Here is a 24,853-nt window from a genome sequence, read left to right on the forward strand (position 1 = left end):
GACCGAACCCGGCTTAATCAATCGCAAGACCCGAAGTCGTAGAGCGAGTCTAGTCCAGGGGAGTCTGGCTCAGGCTCAGGCTCTGGCAGCGCCGTGGCGAAGCTGGCAGGCAGCAGGCTGAGCTCCGCCGGACATAGCCAAGTGGCTCGGGGCGCTCCCGCTGCGCTCTCTGAGTCCAGGTCTGGAGCACCGCGGGAGGCAGGCGCGTTCGCACTCTCTGAATCCACCTCTTCTCGGGTCTCTCTCGCCTCAGCTTCCGCGGATAAACCAGCAGCCGCTCTCCACCTCCGGCTCTGGGCACGCTGCTCCCGCCAATCCTTGCTTACATAACGCCGGCGAGCGCGCTCCCGCCGCCTCACCCCCCAGCGGAGTTGGGCTGGGCTCTCCGCGCCTCCTCGACGAGCGCCTCCGCGCGCCCGTGTGCCCCGCACTAGGAGGTGACCCTCCTTGGCCACCCAGCAGCGGCAGCAGCCGGGACGCCTCTCCGGCCGCTTGAGAACACAGATTGGAGACGAAGGCTCTTCACTGTGCACAACTCCCTCCCCTCGCTCCCTCCTCCTCCCGCTGTCTCTTCCTCTCCCTCCGCCCCCCACCCCGCCTCCTTTACCCCCCCCAACCCCCCCACTCCCGGTGCCTGTGTGTGTTCCGCACAGGCGAGGGGACCAGAAGAGCAGTCCAGGCTCGGCGCACGGCGGAGCTGCGGCTGCTCCTGCTGCTGGGAGAGCGGCGAGGTGTCCGCCTTGCGCCTCCCCGGACTTCCCAAGTGGGGGCAGAGCAGCCGCTCACGGAGCCGCCAGTTTGAAGGCATAGGGAAAGAGGAACCTCCAAACTCCTCCTCAGCGTCTCCTCTCCACCCTCGTTTGGCCTCTGCCCTTGGAGAAAGTGGAGTGTCGCGCTCGGTCATCATTATTTCTTCAGACAGTTTCGCGGTGCACGATTCAACTGCTGCCGGGTGGGGCTTTCCGCTGTTGGCGCGCCTCTGTGTGTAGTTCCCCCCGACACACCTCTGTCGACGATGAGGAAAGGTCTGCGGGCGACAGCGGCCCGTTGCGGACTCGGACTTGGGTACGTGCTGCAAATGCTCGTGCTACCTGCCCTGGCCCTGCTCAGCGCCAGCGGCACCGGCTCGGCGGCTCAAGGTAAGGGGGTCCGCCAAGGTCCGCGGCCACCTCCCTTCGCTTCTTCCTTCCTTCTTGCTTCCTCTCCTCTTCCCCGGTTCTCCTGGCTTCCTTAGCCCGCCTCGTTTCTCTTAACTGGAAACCACTTTAAATTCTACTTTCCCAACTAGTCGCGAAGCTTTGGTTATTATTAGTTTAAATCTATCTTCCGAGATGGGCACGGATGGGCCAGAGACGCACGGGGTGTGGACACAAGCCTGCCTCTGGGCATGGGGGCGCCTTGAGTGTCTTTTGCACTTTCTGCTCCACACGCACACGTTGTTGCATGTTGTGCACACTGAGGTTTGGAGAGACTCTGGGTGCGGGTGGCTGTGTGGCACGCCGTAGATGCACCCTGATGCGCAGAGGCTCCCCACGCTGTGCCGCCTCTAGGATTGAGGGATCTACGGTGAGTCTCTGAGCACGTCAGATGCCGAAGGTCGCCGAGCTAAGGAAATGTGTCCATTACAGCCGGGGACCCACAATCGCAGGTGCCCCTCGGCAGCTGCCCGGGGCGCTGTGGAGATGCACCGCGCACCTGGACCCGCGGACCCAGCCCGCGGCAGGCCCCGGTTGTGCACGCCTCCTCACTCTTAGCCTCTCTGCATCTCCCTCCCAGCAGGGGACGGAGAAACTTAAAACCCCCGGAGCTCTGAGGAAACGGACTGGTCGTTCAAACCAAATCCGAAACTCCCCGGGGTAATCAGCCACTTTATAACTCTGACATTTTAATTTAATGCGTCTGAGCCTTAAAAATAAGTGCTCTGGGCAAAACCGGGAACGGCCGAAGCTTGGCCAGGAGTTGAGGGGAGGAGGGGAGGAGGGGAAGCGTGGGGGCCTGATTGCCTATTAACCCTCGAGTTTGAGGTGATAGAAGCAGATCCCAGCCTTCTGAGCTCGGGAAGCTGGGTGGAAGGGAGATGGAGAGGAGGGAGCCCTCCTCCCAGGTCTTTCTCGGGTCATCTGCGTCCCCAACCTTACGGCCAAGCTGAGTGCCCACCTGAGTCTTGCCCATTTCGGTTGGCTCAGGGGAGACAGCTCAGCTTTCCCCTGGAATGGGGGTGTTGGGGGGTTTGGTGGGGTGGAGGAAGCTTCTGCAGCGTTTGGAGGAGGTAATCCAGGCATCCCATCATCTCGGTTACACTCTTTACAAATTTGGAAGACAGAATAGATGGGGCGATAGCCTCAACTCCCCGGGAGATTCTAAGACACTCGAGGTTACCGACTGCATTCCGTCTGATGAGCGAAGGCGCTGGGGGCGAGGGCGTTGTAGGTGGAGGGGAGCGCTGAGCGTAGGCTAGTGTGGTCCGGGTGGGGAGGTAAGTGATTAGCGAGGCTTTGTGAATTAGCCATAGCTACTTTGGGAGTAAATTTTCCTGCTGCCTCGCTAAGTAGCCACGCTCATAAATCCTTCCTCCCTTCTTGCCAGATGCCTCCCATCCCCGAGGTTCTGCCCTGTTTTTCTTATTCATATTTCCAGAGCTCATCTGCCTGTCCATTTTACAAAGGAGTCTTCATTGAGAATTATAAACTTCTTGTACGTTTCTTGAAATTGGAAGAAATTCTCAGGGCGGCAGCTGAGGGTGCTTAAAGGGGATGTTTGGAAGTTTAAGTGAGCAACCTGATGAATAGTTGTGGAATCAACCGCGTGACTCCCTGTGGAATTCGCCTGCCTGCTGTTATTGGGCGCACAAAGGACTAAACTATACGGTAGGGGTGGGTATGGGAGGGAGAACAGGCGGTGAGAGAACTGTTTGGGAAAAGGACAAGTTAAAGTCCCCAAAGATGCCAAACTGGAGATACAGGATCCCTGCTGAGAGCTTACTACAGCCAAATTAAAAAGACTGGGTAGGAAAAAAGATCAATAAAGATAATCAAACAGGAGATTGTAAGTGGATTAATATTGAAAGAAAAAGGGAGAAGAGATTAAAAGAAAAGACGCTCATGATAGACTGAGTGTTTGCCACTTACACTTTTTTTTCATTTTATAGATCAGGCAAGCCAAAGACTGAGGATTGAACCTATTCTTCTGATCTTAAGTGGAAAAATAAAATGTATTCTTCTGGGTGTGTGCACCTCAGTGCTGTTCTGCTCCACTTAGTTTATTTAGTTCTTTAAGTTCCTGGTGAACAAACTATTTATGTTTGAATTTTGTGGTCTTTGAGAGACACTGTTCCACCACTTCTATCTTTGTTTTCCTCCATGTTCAGGATACCAGCTATTCCTGTCTTGTCTGTTAGGTATCATAAACGTGGGAAGCACCAAACTCTGCTTTCAGCTACCATCACCATCACTCTAATTCATTCTAATCCAGCCTGTTTGCTATTGAACCACTCATTCTTAGACTCACACTCGTATATAATGAATGGTCCAATAGTCAGACCTCCCTTTCCTTCTCATTTCTTCTCTTTTTCCCTCTCTCTTTGGACTAGATCACTAGAGAAATAAAAGACACTGTTGCTCCCTCAAGGTATGATTTCCTTGTGCTGAGGACTTAAAATGGGAATAAAGTATGTTTTTTAATGGATGGAAGAGTGTATGCAATTAAGATGAGAAAGTTAATTTAAGCACTTTACAATGAGGATAAGGTTTTTATTCTGTTGTTAGAGAAATACTAGGGGAAAAAAAGGAAGTTTCAGGAAATATGTGCCTCTTCAGAGATAGCCAAGAAAATAACAGATGCTTAAGATAAAAAGGCAGAATGAGTGTTATTTGTGAGTGTACTTCATTTTGTGACTGTGGTTTGAAGAAAGACAGCAGTCATTTTGAACAGATCTTTGGGAGATTCTCTAGGCTTTAGGCAACTTTTTCCTTTCTGGCTATGCCCTAATTGTTTCTTCCAGGATTGCTGGAAACTCCTAGCTCTAGGGAATTTGTTGTGTTTCTGACTTTCAAGAATGAAAGATTTTACTAGGAAAAGGCAGTGTGTGTGTGTGCGCGCGCGCATGTGCGTGTGCATTTGTGTGTGTGTGTGTGTGTTTGACCTGTTTGCCTCAGAATTAGTGGCCTCCTGTTTTATAAATGCACTTTATTTGTGGATTGCCCCGCATTGATATCCTGCTTATCTAGCACCAACTAGTGTTACGAGTGTTAACACCACCAAACTCAGAACGGAAAATTTCTGAAGACACTAATTATATTGGAATAATTCTTTTAGGTATCAAAAATGTGGAAAGCACTAAACTTGATACAAAATAACTTGTAATATTTTAAAAACAATATAATTCTGAGAGAAGACTAAAAATTACTTTCATGCATTTATGCATATTGGTGTGGTACAAACAGTTGGTATGAAAGATAACTGAATTTCTTTATAAGTATACCGTATATTTTTTTCTATTTTAGGAGCAGAGTAAATTCATAAATTCACTTTTGGAATTTGCAATAAGGAAAAGTAGGCTAGTTTACCTTTGTTTCGAGCAATAGTTTCATGTATTCTAGCTTAGCGAATACTTAAAATGCTTCCAAGTACTTATAAAGAATGAGGAACCATTAAATTGTTAATATTTATGGACTCTCTGGCCTTTTGTGTTCTGGATACTGGGGATTCTAAGTTCAGCAAGACAGGGTCCTAGAGCGTCTCCCATTGTAATCTGGGAACTGGTTATCCTGATAAGAATTCATACTAAGCCTTTTTAAGCAACCCCCCTAAGGAGATGAAGGAGGCATGAGCTCTCCTAGGTGAACTTTCTTAGCTTATTTAGAATTATTGTTGAGACTTAAAAATAGCTGTTCTCTAATGTATGCTAGGTTCTCCAATTAATGCAAACAGCCAGAGTGCCTTAACTGCATTTAGCACTTTTCTGATTTAGGTCATGGCTTTGCTGGAGCAGCAGAGGGAGTCACTCTCAGAAGCATTAAAATTACAGGCTGCATCCACTTCAGGAAGATAATGGGGAAGCATGTGGGGTTGGGGATAGAGCCAGTGCTCTTGCCTTGCTCTTTTAGCTTCCTTCCTTTTTAGTTTGACTTTTGTTTGTTTGTTTGTTTGTTTGTTTGTGTCAGTTAAGAAGAAACCTGTTCACATCCCCACAAATTAGAAACCTGTTAGCTCATTTAGATAGTGTATGGTATTATAAGCAAAGTTCTGAACAATTATTGGGCACTTATTATGTCCCCCACTGTGTGCTTATGGATATAGAGTAGACAGCTTCATCTCTCAAGGAAGACAGATTTAGAAGCATAGAATTATAATTTACTTTCTGAAATATGTAACAGTGGACATAGGTATAGTACCTTCTGGATTTAAGCATTCAAATGTAGTAAACATAGGACAGGCTTGGTTCCATGTGTGAGTGGTGGCAGGGGGTCCCATGATGTCTGCACAGAGAACCTTAAGGGTGGCAGTTTGGTTAGAAGTGGGATCTTCTTAAAGCTAAGTTTGCATTGCAAATGTCTTAGATCTTACTTATATTTAATCTATAATTGGTCTGGCTTTGGGGAGGTACAAGTTAGAGGCTGTTAGTAGTGTGTACCCATTTTGCCTGTTAGTCTAATGGTTACCACTGCCTCTTAATGCTGCCTCTACCACCTCCTAGCTGTGTGGCCATGGGTGCAATATTTAGCATCTCTGTGCCTCAGTTTCCTCAGATGTAAAATGAGGTTAAGATGTACTCTAAGAAGTCATATTAGGACTGAATGAATGAATACATCTAAAGTATTTAGAGCAATATTATTTGGCTTCCAACACTAAACCACTGGCAAAGAAATCTAAAAGTTGAAGAAATTAAAGGTCAGTAATTGTAAACTCAGCATGGGGATTGCTGCAGACACTGCTTCCCCAAAAGCAACAAATGGAGCTGTCTGAGGAAATGCTCCAAAGTGTACCACTGCGGACTCCTAGACAGGGCGTGGTTCTTTGAACAGCCTGTGGGAAGCTCTCTCTCTTCATAGCCACATTTCTTCCTTTCTGCACTCTCTGGAAAAATTAACCTAGTAGCAGTCCAAAAATGCCATGTTAAGTTACAGCCTGTTAAGTCCTGGCTACAAGTGCTACTCTTGACTTTCTATCTTTATGATGCATATTGAAAGATAACTCCATAAGCACTTTTATGAAAAAAAAAAAACAACTTGTCAAATTCCAGGTTTTCAGATAATAGTTTTGAGAAAACCAAGCCTTTATGCAAATATCAATAGTTTTTCTTTTAAAAAAATGGACACAAGTGTATGTCTCAAGAACATAATTGAATACATGATAAAACAACACAAGAAAAATATAGAAACATAGGTTAACTTGAAGGCAAAGCAAATTCACCAGGACCTTCATACATTTGAATTATATTTGCAGTAGAAAGTTTTTGTATCATAATTTAGAACAACATGGATAATCTAGATAATCTATATTTTTAACATTTCATATTTAATTACTTCTGCTTGTTTAATGGTTATTGCTATTTTTCATGTTTGGTGCAAATGTGGGGTTTTTTTGGCAAATTTTTAAGAAAAGTAGAGATTTGTCGGGATTTTTATGTTATTTAGAATTGATAGTCATTCTCTTATAGTATTTTCATTCTGATTTTAATTTTTGATTGTCTGGTCTGCACTTAACAGAGCCCCAAATTTTTCACTCTTTTTTTAACCTAACTTCTTAAATCTATGTATGGGATCTTCTTTGATTTCATATTTTATTTGGCTTTGCTATTGCTTATGTATTTGTGGAAGAGGGCTCCATGGATCTGAAACCCGAGGGATTGTCCCAGTATCACTTAGTTCAAGGACTTTAAACAAGAACAGAAACTCACAGAAACTCAGTGCTACTTTTTATGTGACTTTTTAAGGTACAGTAAGTTTGCCTTGAGCAATATTAAAATACTCCTGTCTCCTTTTATTCTAATTCTTAAAAAGAAATCCAATAATTGAATAGGTTATAGTTTCTCCTATTTTAAATATTTGTCTTTAAATTTATGGATATTTTAATAAAAAAAATTTATAGTAGTAATTTTATGAGCTAAGAAGATCAGAAATAGTAAACTTTATTATCTTCTCTACCTGATTAGAACTCTCAGAAGAATTTCTGCCTTTACATGAAAACTAAAAACACATATTATGTTGCAAATATTTGAACTCTTTGTAAACAAAATGTTATAAATTATTGTTATAATTTTACAATTATAGTTTGGAGTTAAAGTTGTAATGTGATTTCTCATTTTGAGTATTCCTGCCCTCTAAAAGTTGCTCCCTTAGGATTATATAAAGAGGTTTTAATAGACAGAAGAATGTGTCCAGGTTTTATAGGTACTTAAAACATATCTAGCTTTCTACATGGAGTTCATAGTAGTAACATTACTGTGACACTAATTAAATTGAAGTTATAATTTGGAAAGTGAGCTGTATCTTTGAAAGTGCCAGATATGCAGATATTTGTCCTTATGTCAGTGTACCTTTTATTAGCAATGAGCAGTGATTCAGAAGTGCTTTGTGTGGCAAAAGTGTAAGCCTAACATCTGAAAACGCCAGTGTTTGGGGGATACCCTCTTCTAGTTAAATAACTAACCATGTGTCATTGCCAGCGGGCAGTGGAATGTGAGGGGGAGACAGGTGAGACTTCATTATATTGATGTGCCTGTTACAGTTCTTACTTTAAATGTGAGGGCACCAAATAATTGTATTAACAGATGATATTGATTAATCACATTTAACTCCAGAGTTACCAGTCTTATTGTAAAATGTTGTGAGAATAGGGGTTTTACCTTCATTAATCATTGTCATTTGGGTCTTGTGGCTAGATTCATTTCTCAGCAATTATGAGAGCCATAAAAATGCCTCATGTAGATGAACGTGTATTATCTGCTCTTCTTAACTAAGGATGTTCAACAACAGAAACTCCCTCAGCACATTTAACAAGTTTATTGATGAATGCTAACATTTCTCAGTTTTAGTCGATGTCTTAATTGATTATTTAATCATGGACTGACTGAACACAACCATAATTTATTCCCGTCTTATTTTTCCTGTTCAGAATAAAAGCCTTATATATGAACATTAATTTCCAATAAAAATACATTAGTGCTTGCATATTAAAATGCATCTGTAGCCCAGTTACAAGGGTAAATATGTCTGTGAGTGGAAATGCAGGTGTTTTTCAAAATTCAAGAAAATTAGAGTGCATAACAATATAAAAGAGCAGTGTAGAAGTAAAGTATACCATTTGTATAGAAAAGTAATTATTTTAAAGTAATTCATAGTATACATTCTCTTAGACAATAGAAGTTTAAAGCAACATGATAGGGCATGTGGTGTAATAATATCCACTTACAGGCATAGTGAAATACATTCATGTATAAGATGAAAGGGAAGGGGAGCAGTTGGGGACCATTCTGTTCTCTGTGAATTTGCAAGTTTATTTCTTGTATTCAAACTGAATATATTAGATCATTCTAATATCTTCAAGAACTAAAAAAAAAAAAAAAAAAAAAAAAAAACCAAAACTGTCAAGAACTAGATCAAAGAGTACTCTTTAACAAATGATATTCTCTAACTTTTACTGGAACTGAAAATGACAGTCAGTGAAAAAGCATTGTTGTTTTATTATAGGTGATTGTCAGAGACCTGTGTTGTCTCTAATCCAAACCAAACTAATAACCAGATTACTACCACAACAAAAACTTTGTGATTGGGAAGACATGGTAAATAATGGTAATTTCACTTTGAGCAGTATGTCTGTGTGAAATATGTTGACATTTGAATCTAGCTTTTGATAAGAGAAAAGGATATATTTTATCTTCCATTGAATAAAGAGCTTGCCAAATATATACATTGTAGCACACAGTGGAAGTAGGCAAGTTTGGCAAGCAGCAATCTTGAAGTCATTCTAAATAAAACAGTAATTAGGTTACCTGTCATTTTCTTTAGTAACTTGCCTTCTTCCTTCTGGATCTCCATGAGATGATGAAAGAGTAGAAACCTTAAAATGTGTTAGGGATCAAATTCAAGGACTGAAAGAGCCTAAGACATTTCCCTCCCAGCCGACTACAGCCATCACTAACAGAGCAGGCAGCTTGGTGGAAAACAGAAGCCCATTTCAGTAACTGCTCTCAGAAGCTGAGGAAAAACAGACATGTTCAAATGATTTATTGTTTGTGCTATCCATAATAGAGACCTAAGATCAGTATTTCATCATAATATTATTCAACAGGCACTCCGACTTGAAACCTTTATATAAATAGAGTCTTGATATGTACCTATTTCAGTTAACATAAGAAAAGATTTGGAAAGTATTTAAAAGGTGTATTTTTGAAAGAAGTTACAGTTGGAGTTTACTTGGAACTGTTTGAACAGGATGTATTTGTTTGGGAAATCTAGATTTAAACCAGTGGTGCACTGATACATAGATTTCTTCAATGGTCTTCATAAAATGCATTGCCATTTCCTCAGATACTCAAACATTGTCATTAATAACAATATCAACATTGTGTGTTAAATCTCACCTGGACATCAGAAATTGAATAGTATTCTTAGCATTATTTGGAGTTCTTAGGGACAACTGTACCAGGAAAGAATTTGCTTAAGTGGAGTTTATGTTTAATATAATCACAGTAATTAAAAAAAATGTTGCCAGTATCTTTCTCTTATATTGTGATCAAAATATATATATATATATTTGTTTATATTTAAATGTGCATTTATTTGTTTATTTAAAGGGACCACAGTGCAGAAAGTTTGAGTTTACTTACTATAACCCGATGAAAAAAATATAGGATGGCTAGAAAAAATTTTAACAATATGTATGTTTTCCCAGTAGGGATGAGGTAATCAGTTTATTGGATTTATTAGAGATGATGATCGCATGAAAATACACGTTTCTTTTTATTGAATTAGGTAACTATGGAATTATTTCCTAGGAAGGTATTTCCAGGCAGACTCTTAATGCAATGAAGAGTTACAAGGAGTAGACAAATATATAGCTCAATAATTCCGTATGAGCATATATATATATATATATATATACACATACATTTGCACAAATTGTATGTGTGTGTAACGTTTTTGTTCTAGGAGAGTTCACTGTCGAACAGCCTTGGCAACATCCTTGAAAAGTAAACAGAACCTATCAAACAAATGAAAACAAACTTTTTTTTACTAAAAAATTCATGATATAGTCATTTAATAAGGAATCAGATTTAATCACTGGTTTCTAATTGAAAAATTATATTCTTTTCTGCAAAAGCGCCTTGTTGTCTATCAGTAGCTAAGTTGTTCACAGTAGTGCACAGTAGAGGTGCCTCTGCCTCATTCATGCAGTGGCTTAAGTGATAGAGACAATTTTCCCCTGTCCTCCAATGACAAAGACTAGGGGATCTCCACGTTCACAGAACTTCCATATTTTCCCACACAGTAGACTATAATTTTTGACCAAAAGAGAAGGTCAGCTTTCCTGCGTGCACAAGTAAACGTCTTCATTCACACATGGGATCCCCTCTTCAGGAGAGACAGCGTTTCCCTGGTGAGCACCCTGCCTGCAGTGACCTTTTCTGATTGGACTGATTGAAAGTGAGGTCAGGTGTGTTGTTTTCCCCTGAATTCAGTGGTAATTTGTTTCAAATTCTTAGTAAAATGGAGTTGTTTCCAGGCTGCAGAATATTTGATTTTCCTAGACTTCCTCAGATGCCATACAGGTGACTTTATTTCCAGATTTCTCCATTACATCCATTGATACTTTTATTTAAATGAACAAAGATAAAGTTAATTGGGGGAGGGGAGGCTGTTACTAAATGAAAATATAAAAAATTTGATTCCACATAGAGGGATAATATACTTTCTTGCTTATTTTAAATATTGTATTAAATGCAGATTAATATATATTTATATGATATATCAGTAGATTAATTATTGCTGTATGTTTCCACATCACTTGGCATTTCTGAACTAAGATTTTAAAAGATGCAAATAAAACATGCAAGTTAAAAAAACTGGAAATTGTTTCCTATGTTCTCTATCTTACGTGTCATATTTTCATGGATGATATGGGTTTTCATAAGAAAATATGTAGTACTCTGTTAAGAACAACAAAGTAATAGTAATGCCCCACAAAGTTTTGTGATTACAAGTCTAAATGTTAATGAGAGAGGTTGCCTGTTTAATGCTGAATTGCAAGGTTAAAAAGAGGGTCTTAAAGATAACAGTGGATTCCACAGTCCTTGAGTTTGCTTTGCATTCAGTGACAGTCACTAAATTAGGGAAAGGAATGTTCAAACAACACACTTGAGGAAAAGTGATTTTTATAGAAAGGGGCCATTTCTGCTAATAGCCAGTAACTGCACGTAACCCTGCTGACATTAAAAGTCCATTAGCTAAGCCCAGTTTAAATAGCAGCTGATGCAGTGTCAGCTAAATGTACATTGGAATTTTTTCATATAATGCAGTAATAGCAGCTCTGTAATTTTTTTCTAAAACTACATACATTAAGTAAAACAAATGTCATCTGATAGTTGTGGCAGGACTACTAATAAGGAGGCAGAGATTTGTGATGAAACAAAAGTAACAGCCTATATAACAAGAAGATAATAGATGGTAGTGATGGTTTTAAAAGGGAGCCTTTGAGAAAAATCATATGGAGAAGCTTAAGCTGACAACCAGAAAGAGCTGTTTCCATAGAAGCACATATTAACGTGCACTACTTTGAGATATTCAAAGTGAAGTGATTTTCTGCTATTAGCCTCAGTGTTTAGTATTTCATTGTATTTTGAAACAACAGGAAGACCCCTCCTTAGACACTGTTACATGTGTAAATGGCAGTGGGGTGGTGGTGGGGAGTAAAAGGTGACTGAAGAAAGAAAGCGAGTGAAAAAGTGAAAACAGATATAACTTCATATGTGCTTATATTTTAAGGTGATTACTATGGTAATATTTTTTAAAACAATATGAATTATTAGTGCTGCCTACAGTGAAATCAGAGGTTGAAATGTCTGTATTATTCCTCCCTCCTGTTTTTCCATCTTTTGATTATTTCCCAATCTCCATTGTAATCATCTGAAAGACAGGAAGTTTTACTGCAAATTTATAGTAGAATCCAAAAATCTTTAATAAGTCATCTTAAAGAATTCTCTAAGAGTGTTCTGTGACTGTGAGGCCATTATGGAGACAGTGAGTGTTGCTCAGTAATCTAATGTGTGAGTTGAGAACAGGCAGTAATTAATCAGTGGCTGTCATGCTCACACTACTCTAACGTATTACGAGAACCTCCATGCCGACCACCCCTCCCCATTATCAGACCATTAGTAAAACCCTGTACAGGCAACAGTGGGGAGCCCTGCTTAAGCTTATGACCCTAATCACTTGGGTATAAGCTTGGTGCATATTTTCACAATTTCACTCGAATTTCACTCAAATTCTCATCACACTTTCTAGAACTCAGAATTATTCATCATTCTAACCTGAGAATTTATTTATAAGTCTAACCTGAGACATTACATCTTTTATTTTTATTTTAAAATTAAGTCAGTTTGCTTTATATGATTTAAAAAATACCTCATATAATCTTGCATTCCTTGAAAAAAGGAAAAAAAGAAAGAGAACAAAGAAAAGAAAACGAAGAAAAGGACTGCTATTTAGTCATAATGGGGTGGCGGAGATCTCCCTTTTATGCTCGCAGATTCTCATACCAGCATTTTGTAATAAAATCAGGAAGGTCTCTTTGGTGTTGGTAACTGTTTTAATTCAGTTCAGGCCACTGTAAAGGCTCATTTTGAATGAATTGTAAGCTTCCATAGACAGAGTTTATGCAATTAAATTCCTGACCAAATCCCATATTGCATGAGGGACTTGATGAATAATCTCATCTTTAGTACGTAACTCAAACATTAATAACAGATGTAAATATGCCTCACTGCAACCAGTGGACTTTGATTTTTAATTCTAAACTTACTTTAGTTTTTTCAGACTAAGACATCTATTAAAAGTGACTCTTTTCTGTATGTTTTTCCTTTTCTATTGCATAAATTTATTGCAAGATGAAAAGAGAATGTCATAGTATTTAGACAATAAATTTGTACACATCTATGAACTAGTTATGAAATTGACTTATGTTGAAAATAACAAGATGATGCTAGACTGATTGAAATAGGACAGTTATTACATTAGAGTTTGGAACAGTTTTTAGAAAGAAATTACCCTGCAATGTTAATATACTGTTACTTTCTTGGAAGTTTTATAATGTATCTGTTCTTTGCATGAAGACTTACATTTTTAAAAAATTTGAGTGATCACAATGTATTGTATGGTTTGGTGCTAAATTGAATTTGTTTATTCATTTATGCTTAGAAAACTTTTCTTAAAATAATCTTTAATCATGTCTATTCTTTAGTGTGACTATCATGACTGTTTAGAATAATAAAGTATTTAGCTCACTTCTTTTTTCTTTTTTGCTGTTTAACATTTATTTGACTGCTAGGGAACTGAAAACGTATTAGATATATGCATGTGTTTGTAGGTCTGATAATTTCCTGGTATAGAAAATCAATCAAAATTCATTGAAAAAAATTAATATTTATCATCAAGTATTTCTGGACAACTATGCTAGGGAAATATTAATGCAGCCTTCATGTAAATAAGTCTCTTGATGAAAAATAAGCTGTGCTAAATTCTAAGCTTGAAAATTGCATACAAGTTTGAAATCTCAGCTTCACATTTATAAGTAGAATGTCAGAATCATGATGGTATTTACATCACAGAACGGTGAAGATTAACAGGGTTATCAAAAGTGAAGAACTGTGAACAGTACCTGGCCCCAGATAAGTGCTTAGTGCACGCTAGCAATTGTTGCTGTTGCTGTTGTATTTTTATTATGTAAGTCTGTACCATACACAACTTTCGTTTGGCACTGCTATGAAAATAATTGACTATATCACAAGAATGAGAGGATTGCACTCAACTGGGGGTACCACCAGGTGGAAAAATATCATATGAATCCACAAAAGCGTAGTCAAAGGTGAAGCCCTTAAAAAGAAATTTGTAGATTTTAAAATCACATTTAAGAATACCCAGTTAAGTTATGAGATTTCAATTGTGCTTTAAAACACTTTGGAAACTCAACACATGAGTGTTTTCGTTTTATGGACATGCTTAAGATGATTTCTTTGTTTCTTTCTTTCTTTTTTTTTTTCTACGCCAGATTCTGAATGTAGAATATATTCCATTAAAACCATTATCTAATAAATGTTAATGAAATAATCAGTTTATACTTTAATCCACTATACATTCGCCATACTTGTAAACAAATATGTAAGTAAAAAGGCAGGAAAAAACAATGAGCAAATTCTTAACTTTTTGCTAACCTCCTTTCTAGAGGAATAGAAACAGCTTTCTTTACTTATATCAAAAACTTTAACATAGCAAAACATTTACTGAGCCTACAGTAGAAGCAAAATTTATTAAACTGAAACTTCCAAACAAAGCCAAATTTCGTGTATGTGCAAGGGGCATATTATGGGCAAAAAGAGAAATTAGATACCAAGCTGTTAAATATATATGTTGTGATAGACACTAGCATTTAATAAAGTATTCCTCTGATGGATTAGTTCATGAACAAACTGTAGTGGAATTCTTACAGTTTCTTGTAGGTATGCATGTGTTAACTATGATACATAAGAAGAGAAAGGGAAAAAATATGCAGATCATAGTTATGCTTGAAAAAACTTTTCTAGTGTGTGTTTATGAAATGGAAGTGTACCGTTGCCTAAGTAACAACTTTATTTTGAAAAAATGGGCATAGAACACTTTTAGCTACAAACAAAAACTATATTTTTAGTTCACTATGACATTAAATAATCTCATTTGTTCTTTTTAAAATATTCTTTAACATGCTTCATTGTAAAATTAAAATAAGATACAACATAAAAATCTTTTTCCTCAGAATGTGTCAATGTGGTAGGAAGAACATAATCCAAAACGTTTATAACTGAAAGTAATGCAGTTGTGGACCTTTAGCAAACAGAATGTAGTAGATGCATTAACTAAATAAATAAACAAGGATAACTACTTCACCGCACTAACATGATATCCACACAGGAAACACTTTCAAAAGCCCATTGAACACTAGTTCTTTTGCCATTCTCTTTGTGCAGAAAGCAGAGTTTCTCTTAATTTTTAACTCCAGCTCTCCTCTACCACATCCCCTTCACTTCCCAAGTCCAGCACTGTGGGAAACATTCCACTTTTTAAAGAGAAAATTAATAAGAACTCTAGAATCAACAATGTGGTTTAGTTTCTACATAATTATAAAATCTTCTTATCATTATAGAGTCTTATTCCACTTAAAGAATCCAACAGAAGCAACCTAGAATGTTTTAATGATTGATTAAACTGTTTATTTGGGGTATTCTGTTGTATATAACATTTGGTTTTCTTTGAAGATTTCTAGGGGGAAAATCCACAACCATTAAAAATATGAGACTGTATTTCTAACTACCTCTTCTAAGCTGTACCTGTTTTTTTGTTTGTTTGTTTATTTTTTTAAATAAAGGCAAGCTTCTCAAAACTTTAATTTTCTGAACATTAGGAAATGTTCTTAGGAAGTTCTGTTGTGTGATTACTGAGGTTTTGGAGTTTTTTAAATTGATATGAACAATATTTACTTTGTGCCAGAATGTATGTTTATTTGTTATTATTTTATTGAGGGAGGAGGGGAGCAATTTAGAAAGCCAAGTTGTTAAAACAAACAAAAAATTAGATTATTTTGTAGAGGCTCATACATTTAGATATTTGCAACCACTTAAATATATGCAGCCCTCTCTTTAATAATGTTATATTAGCAAAGATAACATATTACCCAGACACGTTTTGAGTATGTCCATTTCTCCCAACTGGATCACTGAAGAAGGTTCTTCCTGCTTCCTGTCCTGCCCCACTCTCTTCTGTCCTCTACACAGAAGCCAGGCAAATCCTAGCAAATGTCACCAGTACAGCTGTTTTTCTTAAAACCCTTTGATGGCTTTCCATTGCCTCGAAACTTGAATCTAAACCTCTTAACATGGCTGACAGAGATATTTGTCCTTATATGTCTAATTCTATTCGTGGAACTCCTCCGTAGTTGTAGTCTCCTCAGACCATGCACCTGTCCCAAATCTGGCACAGGTGATTCCAGGGTAGCCCTTGAAGGGGACATCCTTCAGGTGTTTTTTAGAAAGCTGACAGTGAGTGAGTATGGCAGCTTACATGCTTTCTTATGCTATGAACAAGTGTTGTATCCCTTTGTGCTGGCTCACTTCTGTTCCATCTTGATGTCTTAGTTTAGATCTTCATTTCTTCGTAAAGCACCTTGCACACCCAACTGTAACACTCTGTCCTTTTACCTGTGTACACGGCTAGCATGTCGTCATGAGGAGGATGGGAAGCACGTCCATTGTGGTATGTCTAGCATATAACGTGGGGCTTGACACACACAGTTGGCATGCGATACAGATCTTTTGAGTGATGTTGGATGAATACATATTTTGTTCATGCATAAATAACACATCTTAGAGGGGCTTTGGGGACTACTTGTTGTGGTGGAGTTAGCAAGAACTTTCCACGTTTCCTTCATTACCCACTTGGAAAGCTACTGGACAAAGTGAGCAGAATATGAAGTTGTAGGTGGAAAGGACAGTCTCAGGAGTGAAAGTTCACCATCTCTTAGATTCTGCCCCAAAGCTCAGTCTCCGTACCCTTCTTTCAGAAATTGATTCCTAATTTCAGATCATCTGCCCTAGAATTTGGGGCCATTACATAATGAAGAACTTGAATTCTCATATAGGTGCAGGAAATAAACCTTGGACAATTGATTGGGAAGCAGTGTGAGCATGCTAAACTCTTAACTGATGTGGCCAAGTTGTCTAAATGCAGAATGGGAGTTTAAGAGATCTACAAGTCAAAATAGCACCCTAGCACCTCTCAGAGAAGCTTTGTGATTATTCAATTGTAGAATTCTATCATATGGAATATTGTTAAAATAGATTTTCTCCTAAGTGATGAAACCGTTTTGTATTTGGATTATTGTTGTATCAAAAATTGTCCCATAGAGTATCTTCTCTTACCTCTCTCCAGTATAAAGCAAGCAAGTCTCTTGCAGAGTATGTGTCTTAGTCTGTTCAGGCTGCTATAATAAATAACACAGACGGGGTGGTTTATAAAGAACAGAAATTTACCTCTCACAGTTTTCTGGAGGGTGGGAATCCAAGATCAAGACAGGAGCATGGCTATGTGGATAAGGATCCTCTCCCTGGCTCACAAATGGCCGCCTTTTCTCTCTGTGTCTTCACATGGTAGAAGGGGCAAGGGATCTCTGTGGGGTCTCTTTTGTAAGAACAGTAATCCCATTCATGAAGACTCCATCCTCATGACCTAAGTATCTCCCGAAGTCCTCACCTCCTGTTACCATAATCTTTGGGGATTAGGACTCAACATGTGAATTTGGGGAAGACAGAAACCTTTGAACTGTGGCAGTAAGGCAGTATGAGTATGAGGTGGGACGGCAGGGGGAGAGGGGCTGCGTGGTGCAGAGTGGCCCAGAGTCAAGAAAAATAAATCTGTTTTGGAGCACATATTATACCAGTTGTTTTCCTGTAATTGACTATTGTTTGAAAGTTCTTTTGCTAGACAGCCTGTTATTTTTGGGCAGGATATTTTGTTTTTCAGACTAGGAGATAGTATAGTGAAATGTATCATTATAAAGCATTATTGAATCAGATATTCTCCTAGGCACTTTAAAGGTGACCAAAATATGTTATGAATTATGCTACACTGCCAGCAAAGAGGAAATTATAACAAGTAACTACTTCTCTTTTTGTTAAGACTTCAGTAAACACAGACCCAACTTGCCCTGAATAATTACCACAAAGAGCTATGCAGTGGTCTTTAACTGGTAGTTGTTTGTAATCAAGCAGCCTGAATCTTGCCTTGACATAAAGCAGAGGAAGTGGTTAGAAGACAGACCTGTAATTATCAGCAGCAGGTGCCCATAATGGAATGCCAGCGAGATGTTTAAAGAGGCAAATATTACTTTAGAAAAGCTTTCAAGACTGTCAATTTAGACCAAAAGACATCTAAATAAAAACTGGCTTGAGAGCAGTATTAAAAGAATACTTCCATGGAAACAAAAGAAAATGTGATACATTCCTTTTATGCAGGTTAACATCTTCCTTATGCCTAAGTATTATCAAGATATGAAGTCTGAAATAAGACTGGACTCCATATTCAGAAAAGGGGTGCTTTAACAACTTTAGACATTTTTTGGTTATTAAAAGATTTGTTCTTTATTTTAATAAGTATCACATGAATAAATTGAATGAAAAGTTACTTTTCTAAAATGAATTTTCATGGCTACAAAGGACACTGGATCATTGATTCCATAATCATATATGACCAGAAATTTTTATTTCAATTACATAAGTTAACAATCTTCTTCATTGTAACTTTTAAGTTGAAGAATTAAAACAAAAGATACTTTGTATTAAATGGGAACCAAAACTTTAATATACTTTTACTAGTTTACTATATATAACGTTATCAGACATTTCTCAATTGTACAAAATTTCACCCTTCAGTGATAACATTTTTCAATTCTCACCTTTTTCTAAAAGAAATAAAATATTATCATCCTTTCTGAGTGATCTTAGAAGGAATAATGATCCATATGATAAAACATACACAATAAAAACTTGCAATCAAGTTATAAAAGAAATTTTAAATGTTAGTTTAATAATGCTGGTTCCCCTTTAAGAGATCCATTTAGTGAAGTTGTTTTGATAGTGAACTATTATTTCAGTATTTTTCTTTCATCTTAAACTATAGACCAAAGGCTACAGTTTGTATTAACTTACAGGAAGTTCTATTATATGAGGCATGGACAGACTAAAGAAAACCAACGAAACATAATTGCCTGGGTAGTTTTTTACATTTTTAAACGGAGAATTTTTCTTTCTTTTCAAAGTAAGCATACACTTTGGCTGTTTTTATGTTGTGAGAGTGAATGATCCTCTTGGAACTGAGCACCTAATGGAGAGAGGAGTCATGATATATCTGTGAGATCCCATTCATTCTCAGAAGTGCTTAGTGTGTATTTTGGGGAATATCTGTTTTCCTGCCTAATGCTAACCATATATTTATCACTATGAAAACAAGAGGAGAAGTCAGTCATTTCACTGCTCTTTTGCCAGAAATGCCTTCAGCTCCCACAGTAGTTGTATGTCAAGATCTCGCCATACTTAAAAGGAAGACATAAGATTTATTCTGGAAATTTACCAGGACAGACCAGCCCTCAAAAATGTGAAGGAAACAATCTCTGTAGCTAAATTAAAATAAACTTAAGTCACACTTGACGCATTATGCTTAAGATAACTTCATCTAAAAATACATATGTAAGTTGTAGAGGGTCTCAGTCCTTGTTCAAAGTGGACACCAAATATGGAAGAGAGCATCAAGAATTACCTAAAAAAAGATGGATTAAAAAGAAACAGGGAATAATATGTTCATGATTTGAAATTTATCTGCATATTTTGACTTATTTGGAGTTATTTTTCTTCAGATTGTGAAGTAGATTAAACCAAGCCTGACATAGGGCTCATGGTGTACATAGGTGTAACAGAGCATCCAAGTAATTGCCTGCATTCTCACTAATGGAATATAAAATTTACATGGAGGAGATAGATGTGATTAGAGCTGGTGGATGCCAAAGTTAGGATATATTTCTAACTATTTTAACATGTAGTATATTCTCTCAAACTACGGTTCCATTTGACCTTTTTTATGGAGAAAAAGAATCCAGTACAGCTGAGAGCAGTTCAGTTGAGGAAGTATTAATTGCTGTATCCCATAGAGAGAAATGAGATAGAATAATAAGTTTCTTAAAGAAACTGAAAAATCTTGTTTGGAAGACAAAATATTGAGATAAAATATATGCAACTACAAGGTGGCAAACTGACAGAAGAATGAATAAAATTATTTTGGAAGAGATAAAAGGAGAGATAAATGTGATTTGGTGCTAAAACTTTCTGCAGGGATAAACTCTTAGCCAATTCTGAGAAAGGAATAAAGCAACCTATCTCATTCCCTTTTATAAGTACTGCTCCCACTTCACTTAGAGGCCACTGGAAATGTCTTGTTATAGCCGTGCAAGATTCTGTTCTCTCTGCATCTCTTCCCATTTTCTTCCCCTCTCAATTTTGAGAGCAGTTCTTCCCTCGGGCTTTCTCCTAATAACAGCTCTCGTATTTCCATTGAAGTGAGGAGTTACAGAGACCTGGTTTCTGATTTCTTGAGCTGCTCTTGCCTTTGCTCTCTCAGGGCTACGTTACATTTCCACAGTGCAAAGTGAGTCTCCAATCCAAATTTAGCTGTTTTATTACATACTCTGTCGCTAAGCTACTTTAGACCAGACATTACCGCATCTCTCAGCAACAGAGTTTGAGTTTGTCAAGTTGTACAGGTTTGTTGTCCCCTTTAAAATACACTTTTACATGTTTTAAAACTTGTTTGGATTTTGAGTAATGGTCTCCTTGGTGCTGTGATGTTTATAAAATGATGTCAGTGCTTGAAAGGCAGAGGATTGCTATGGTAGATACTTGCCCTTCTCCTTAAAGGATATATGAAGGGGAGGAGGACCTTTTGCATGGATCCCCGGGGTGGGAAAATGGAACTAAGTTAAGCATATGCAACCTGTAAAACTACTTCAGAGTCAACTGTAGAGCCTTCTATAATTAACTAAAATTCTTCCGGTAAATTTAAATTGAAAGGACCAGAGGGATCTCTGTGAACAATTCTGAAGCTTAGATTTTAAATTTAAAACATAAGAATGTTTTGCCTAACATCTTTCACAAATGTTTGAAAATATAGATAGACAGATAGATAATTGATCTATATTAATTTTAAATTTGGTAGTATAATAATTTTTAGAACCATAATGTCCTTACTCCTTAGTTCCCCCTTTAGGAAGGGCTTTTTAACTTTTTCTTATAAATTTTGTCATTTGGAGAAACTAGGAGTATTGCTAGAGTGAAGAGTGTATGGTAAGTCAGCGAATATATCTGAAGCCCTGGTATTTTCCAGTTTTAGAAATGTGAAAACAAAAATGTGGGAAGAATGTGGGAGAAGAGCATAAAGTGATTTTTCAGTACAGTGTTGCCGCCATGCATGTGGTAGGATCTTATTAGTTTCCCAAAGCATTGGATTAAATATATATATAATATAAAGAAACTTCATGTTTTAGATTAACAAGTAAAAACAACTTACATTCTCTCAAGTGAATTCTCTCATAACTCCTAACAAATGCTATTCTTCTTATTTGACCCACTAATTATGTCTATGAAGACAGACAATTCATTTTTCTTAAAATATATGAAAATTATAATCATAAAAGCAATTGTGAATGCTTTACTATGTTAAATGATAATCAACACAAAAATATATATTGATATTGATAGCTCTATAGAATACGAACTTCAGGACCTTGAAGAAATATAGGGAAGTAACAGCTACTCCAAAATTTCAAAAATCCTAAGGTTGCACAGCTTACCAAACAAGAATCCAGAGGTTTTTTTTTTTTTTTTTTTTTTAACATTATCAACTCATTTGGTTATTCAGTCTAGTAACACTGATGAGAAGCCCTAATTCGTAGTATATCTTTATGACTACAAGTGAGTTAATCTATTATTTTTCAATAAATACAATTTATTAAGTAATTAGTAGAAAACTCCTAAGTAGTGTAAAATTTGGAAAATACTGATATATGTATTTAATGTGTGTTTATCTTTAGTTGTTAAAATATTTGGAATTGAAATTGACCACATTACTTGAATTGAGCCAAATTTGTCATTTGATTTTATTTATTCGAAATTACTTGTAGAGTTTTTATATTGAATTTTATATATTGTCACTTGACTAGAAACTTTATCCTAAAAAGCTGTGCTACCATGTCTGTATTAAAGACATGTTTTGGTTCCTGTTACTGGTTTCTTAAGTGCTGCATTTTCTTTTAAAAAACTAAAATTGAACTCTCAGCTACTTTTAGTCAAGAGGCAAATAATCATTCTTTTGTGTCTTTATCGTTAGCCTCTAATGTTGGTGATACAACTATATGTTAGAATCATTTTCCAATTCACAAGTTTGGGTTCAGAGACCCCAATAGAGAACAAAATTGACTCATTGTGAGAATATTACTTTAATTTTGGAAAATGAGAGGCCCACTTAGGGCCCATATTTAACTTTTTTTAAAACTTAAATTATATAGTTTTTGGAATATAGTTCTTTTGTTGTGATTATTTAAATAGCTTTAATTTTGATTTTAAGATACAAATTTAAAACTTCATAGATACTGCAAGTAATGCATTTGTTCTAGTGTTCCATATTAGTTTAGTTATTTTAAACTGTATTTCTGACCATTCTTCATTAAAAAGTTTTATTTTCACTGTTGAATTAACCTTAATATAAGTATATCTTGACTAAAATTTTTGTAGAAGTGTATTTATTTATATTTTGTAACATAAGCTATGTTTTTGAACATTTTCTTAATTGGGTACAGTTTTATCATTAAACCTGCATCTTTGTCTATCTGCAGCATGTTGAAGAGAAAACTGGATGCATTACAATGACCCAGACGTACAGAGACCACATAATTATTGACTAAACTAGGTCATTTTTGTGAATGAATGGGAAAGCTATTAAGAATTATTTCTGGACAACAAGCATAAACTGGGATTGTCCTGGGTTAACGGGATGAATAATCACCCTACCAGGAGACTGCAAGACCCTGTGGGACCTTCTAAATCACTAGGCTAAAAAGTTAGCTTATATTCTCAGTGGTTTTAAAATTAAGTGTACTTTATTCCACACTTTGGATGTTATTTCCCTTTCTTGATGTTGAAGAGAATAATCGATTAACCAGAACAGCTACTTCCCTGCCTGTGTTAAATAATAGAGTGTGCTTTACCTGTCTGTGCACCTTCACCCTTTCACATAGCTGTTTGAATGTTTTATTAAATGTATTGTAGGAAGCAGCACAGCTTGCTTCCAGTAACAGATTTTTTTTTTTAAGTATTAGAAATCAAGATTTATTTTAAAAGACCTAGAATATACTTTGCCAGGATTGGTCTTCCTCTCTTTTCTCCTATTCTTGTTAGGTGTCATTCTACTACCTGGAATTGTCACCAGATGGCCGTATGCTTTGAGAAGCTTTGTCAACACATTCATTTTGGGCAGCTCCATAGATACTCAACAACAGAACACAAAACAGAGAAAACCTTGACAGTAACCTTCCATAAGTTAGTTCATTTGTCTTAGTTGATTTCTACTTCAGAGTGTATTGAAATTCAACTGAAAGGACCAAAATTGATTTTTGAACTGAAAAGAAGTAGTATTTCCAAACAAGTTATCTTTGACATAAGCAAGATATATTTGCCATGTATTATCTCTTTCTTTCTAGAAATAGCCTTAGCTCATTGATATGAGAATTACAGAAGGTTGTTTTTTAAAAAGGACTTATCTAGGATGAAAACTGTTGTGAAACGTATTTGAGCTACATAGGTTTCTCATCTTTTTATCTTGTGGAATTTGCAAAAGTCATTTAATTAAAATTCTGTAGAATGAAACACACATACACACACAAATAATGATTAAATACCCAGTCATCAAGTTTCAAAAGGTAGCTCTGCAAAGTTATAAGAGGATAAGTTTGGAATTTCACCCAAGAAAAATTATAGAAGTGATCTAATTTACTTTAGTACTTGAGGATTCATTGGTATTTTAGGAAGACGGATAAGTGTGGGGAAACAATTAGTTTTATTTACTCAATTAGAACTAATGCATGAGGCCAGCAGCACAGGGGAGGGCATTCTCAAAATTGCTACTATTATGTGTATTATACTTCCTTTTGGCATTTGAACTTCCAAATGTATTCCATCAAGTCTGTGTGCAGTGCTTCTTTTTTTGACAGCGGCATGTGGAGGCAGGGCTTTCTCTAATTCAGCCAGGCTTCAGTGACCCACTAATTTGGCATCATTTTTTAAAAAAGAACACATGAGAAGCTGAAACCCAGATGGGGAACTGACTTGCCTTGTGTTCAGAAACTTGACCTACCCAGAACATATACTTTACAGATGAGGAAACAGACCCCCACAGAGCCCAGAGCTCACACAGGTGTGAGTGGAGAATGGGGATACAACCCATGTCCCCTGGCTCCTGGTTCTAGCTGCTTTCTACCATGCAGCACTCACTGCATCTTCACCTGCCCCTATGTAGATTTAAATTTCGTGCCTATGAGTCTTATTCTTCCTTGGCAAAGCCAGCAGTCACAAGCCCCAGTACCTGCTGGGACCCGTGAGGTTACATGAATAAGTGGACTGAGTGCAGGATGACAGCTGCTGCTGGTGAGTGTGGCAAAGCAGAGGACTCAGGCACAGGTCCTGACTGACAGGAGGGTCCAGTCCTCCCTGCAGGAGTGTGGGCTTGCTAGGGTGGCAGCTTCTAGTTTTTCCCAAAAAACCAGAAATCTCAATTTTTATTTGAAGTTTCTCAAGGAGGACAGGCCAAAGAAAACTTGCATGCAGGTGGACATTTGCCAGCAGCCTGCAGATTGCAACCTCCACTTCAGAGCATGTTTCTCATCTCCCTAACAGCAGCGATCATAATAGGCCCTGTTGTTTGAAACATACAAGGTACCTTGTGTGCATTATGTCTTGTAATCCTCTCAACATCCTTGAGAAATATTGAAGATGAGGAAACTGAGGCTTTGC

The 24,853-nt window shown here is 37.5% G+C and overlaps 1 protein-coding gene across 2 annotated transcripts in view; it reads left to right on the plus strand.

The window, feature by feature from the left end:
- Positions 1-648: 648 nt before the first annotated feature.
- The window catches only part of UNC5C (unc-5 netrin receptor C), a 338,935-nt gene continuing 314,730 nt past the window's right edge, over positions 649-24,853 (plus strand). For both annotated transcript variants that reach the window (XM_010980601.3, XM_010980602.3), the window contains exon 1: positions 649-1,139. In XM_010980601.3, coding sequence (XP_010978903.1) covers positions 1,016-1,139 — 124 coding nt within the window. In that variant the 5' untranslated portion in view covers positions 649-1,015. The remainder of the gene's footprint in view (positions 1,140-24,853) is intronic.

The sequence above is a fragment of the Camelus dromedarius genome, chromosome 1, assembly GCF_036321535.1.
Source record: "Camelus dromedarius isolate mCamDro1 chromosome 1, mCamDro1.pat, whole genome shotgun sequence".
Classification (NCBI taxonomy): Eukaryota; Metazoa; Chordata; class Mammalia; order Artiodactyla; family Camelidae; genus Camelus; species Camelus dromedarius.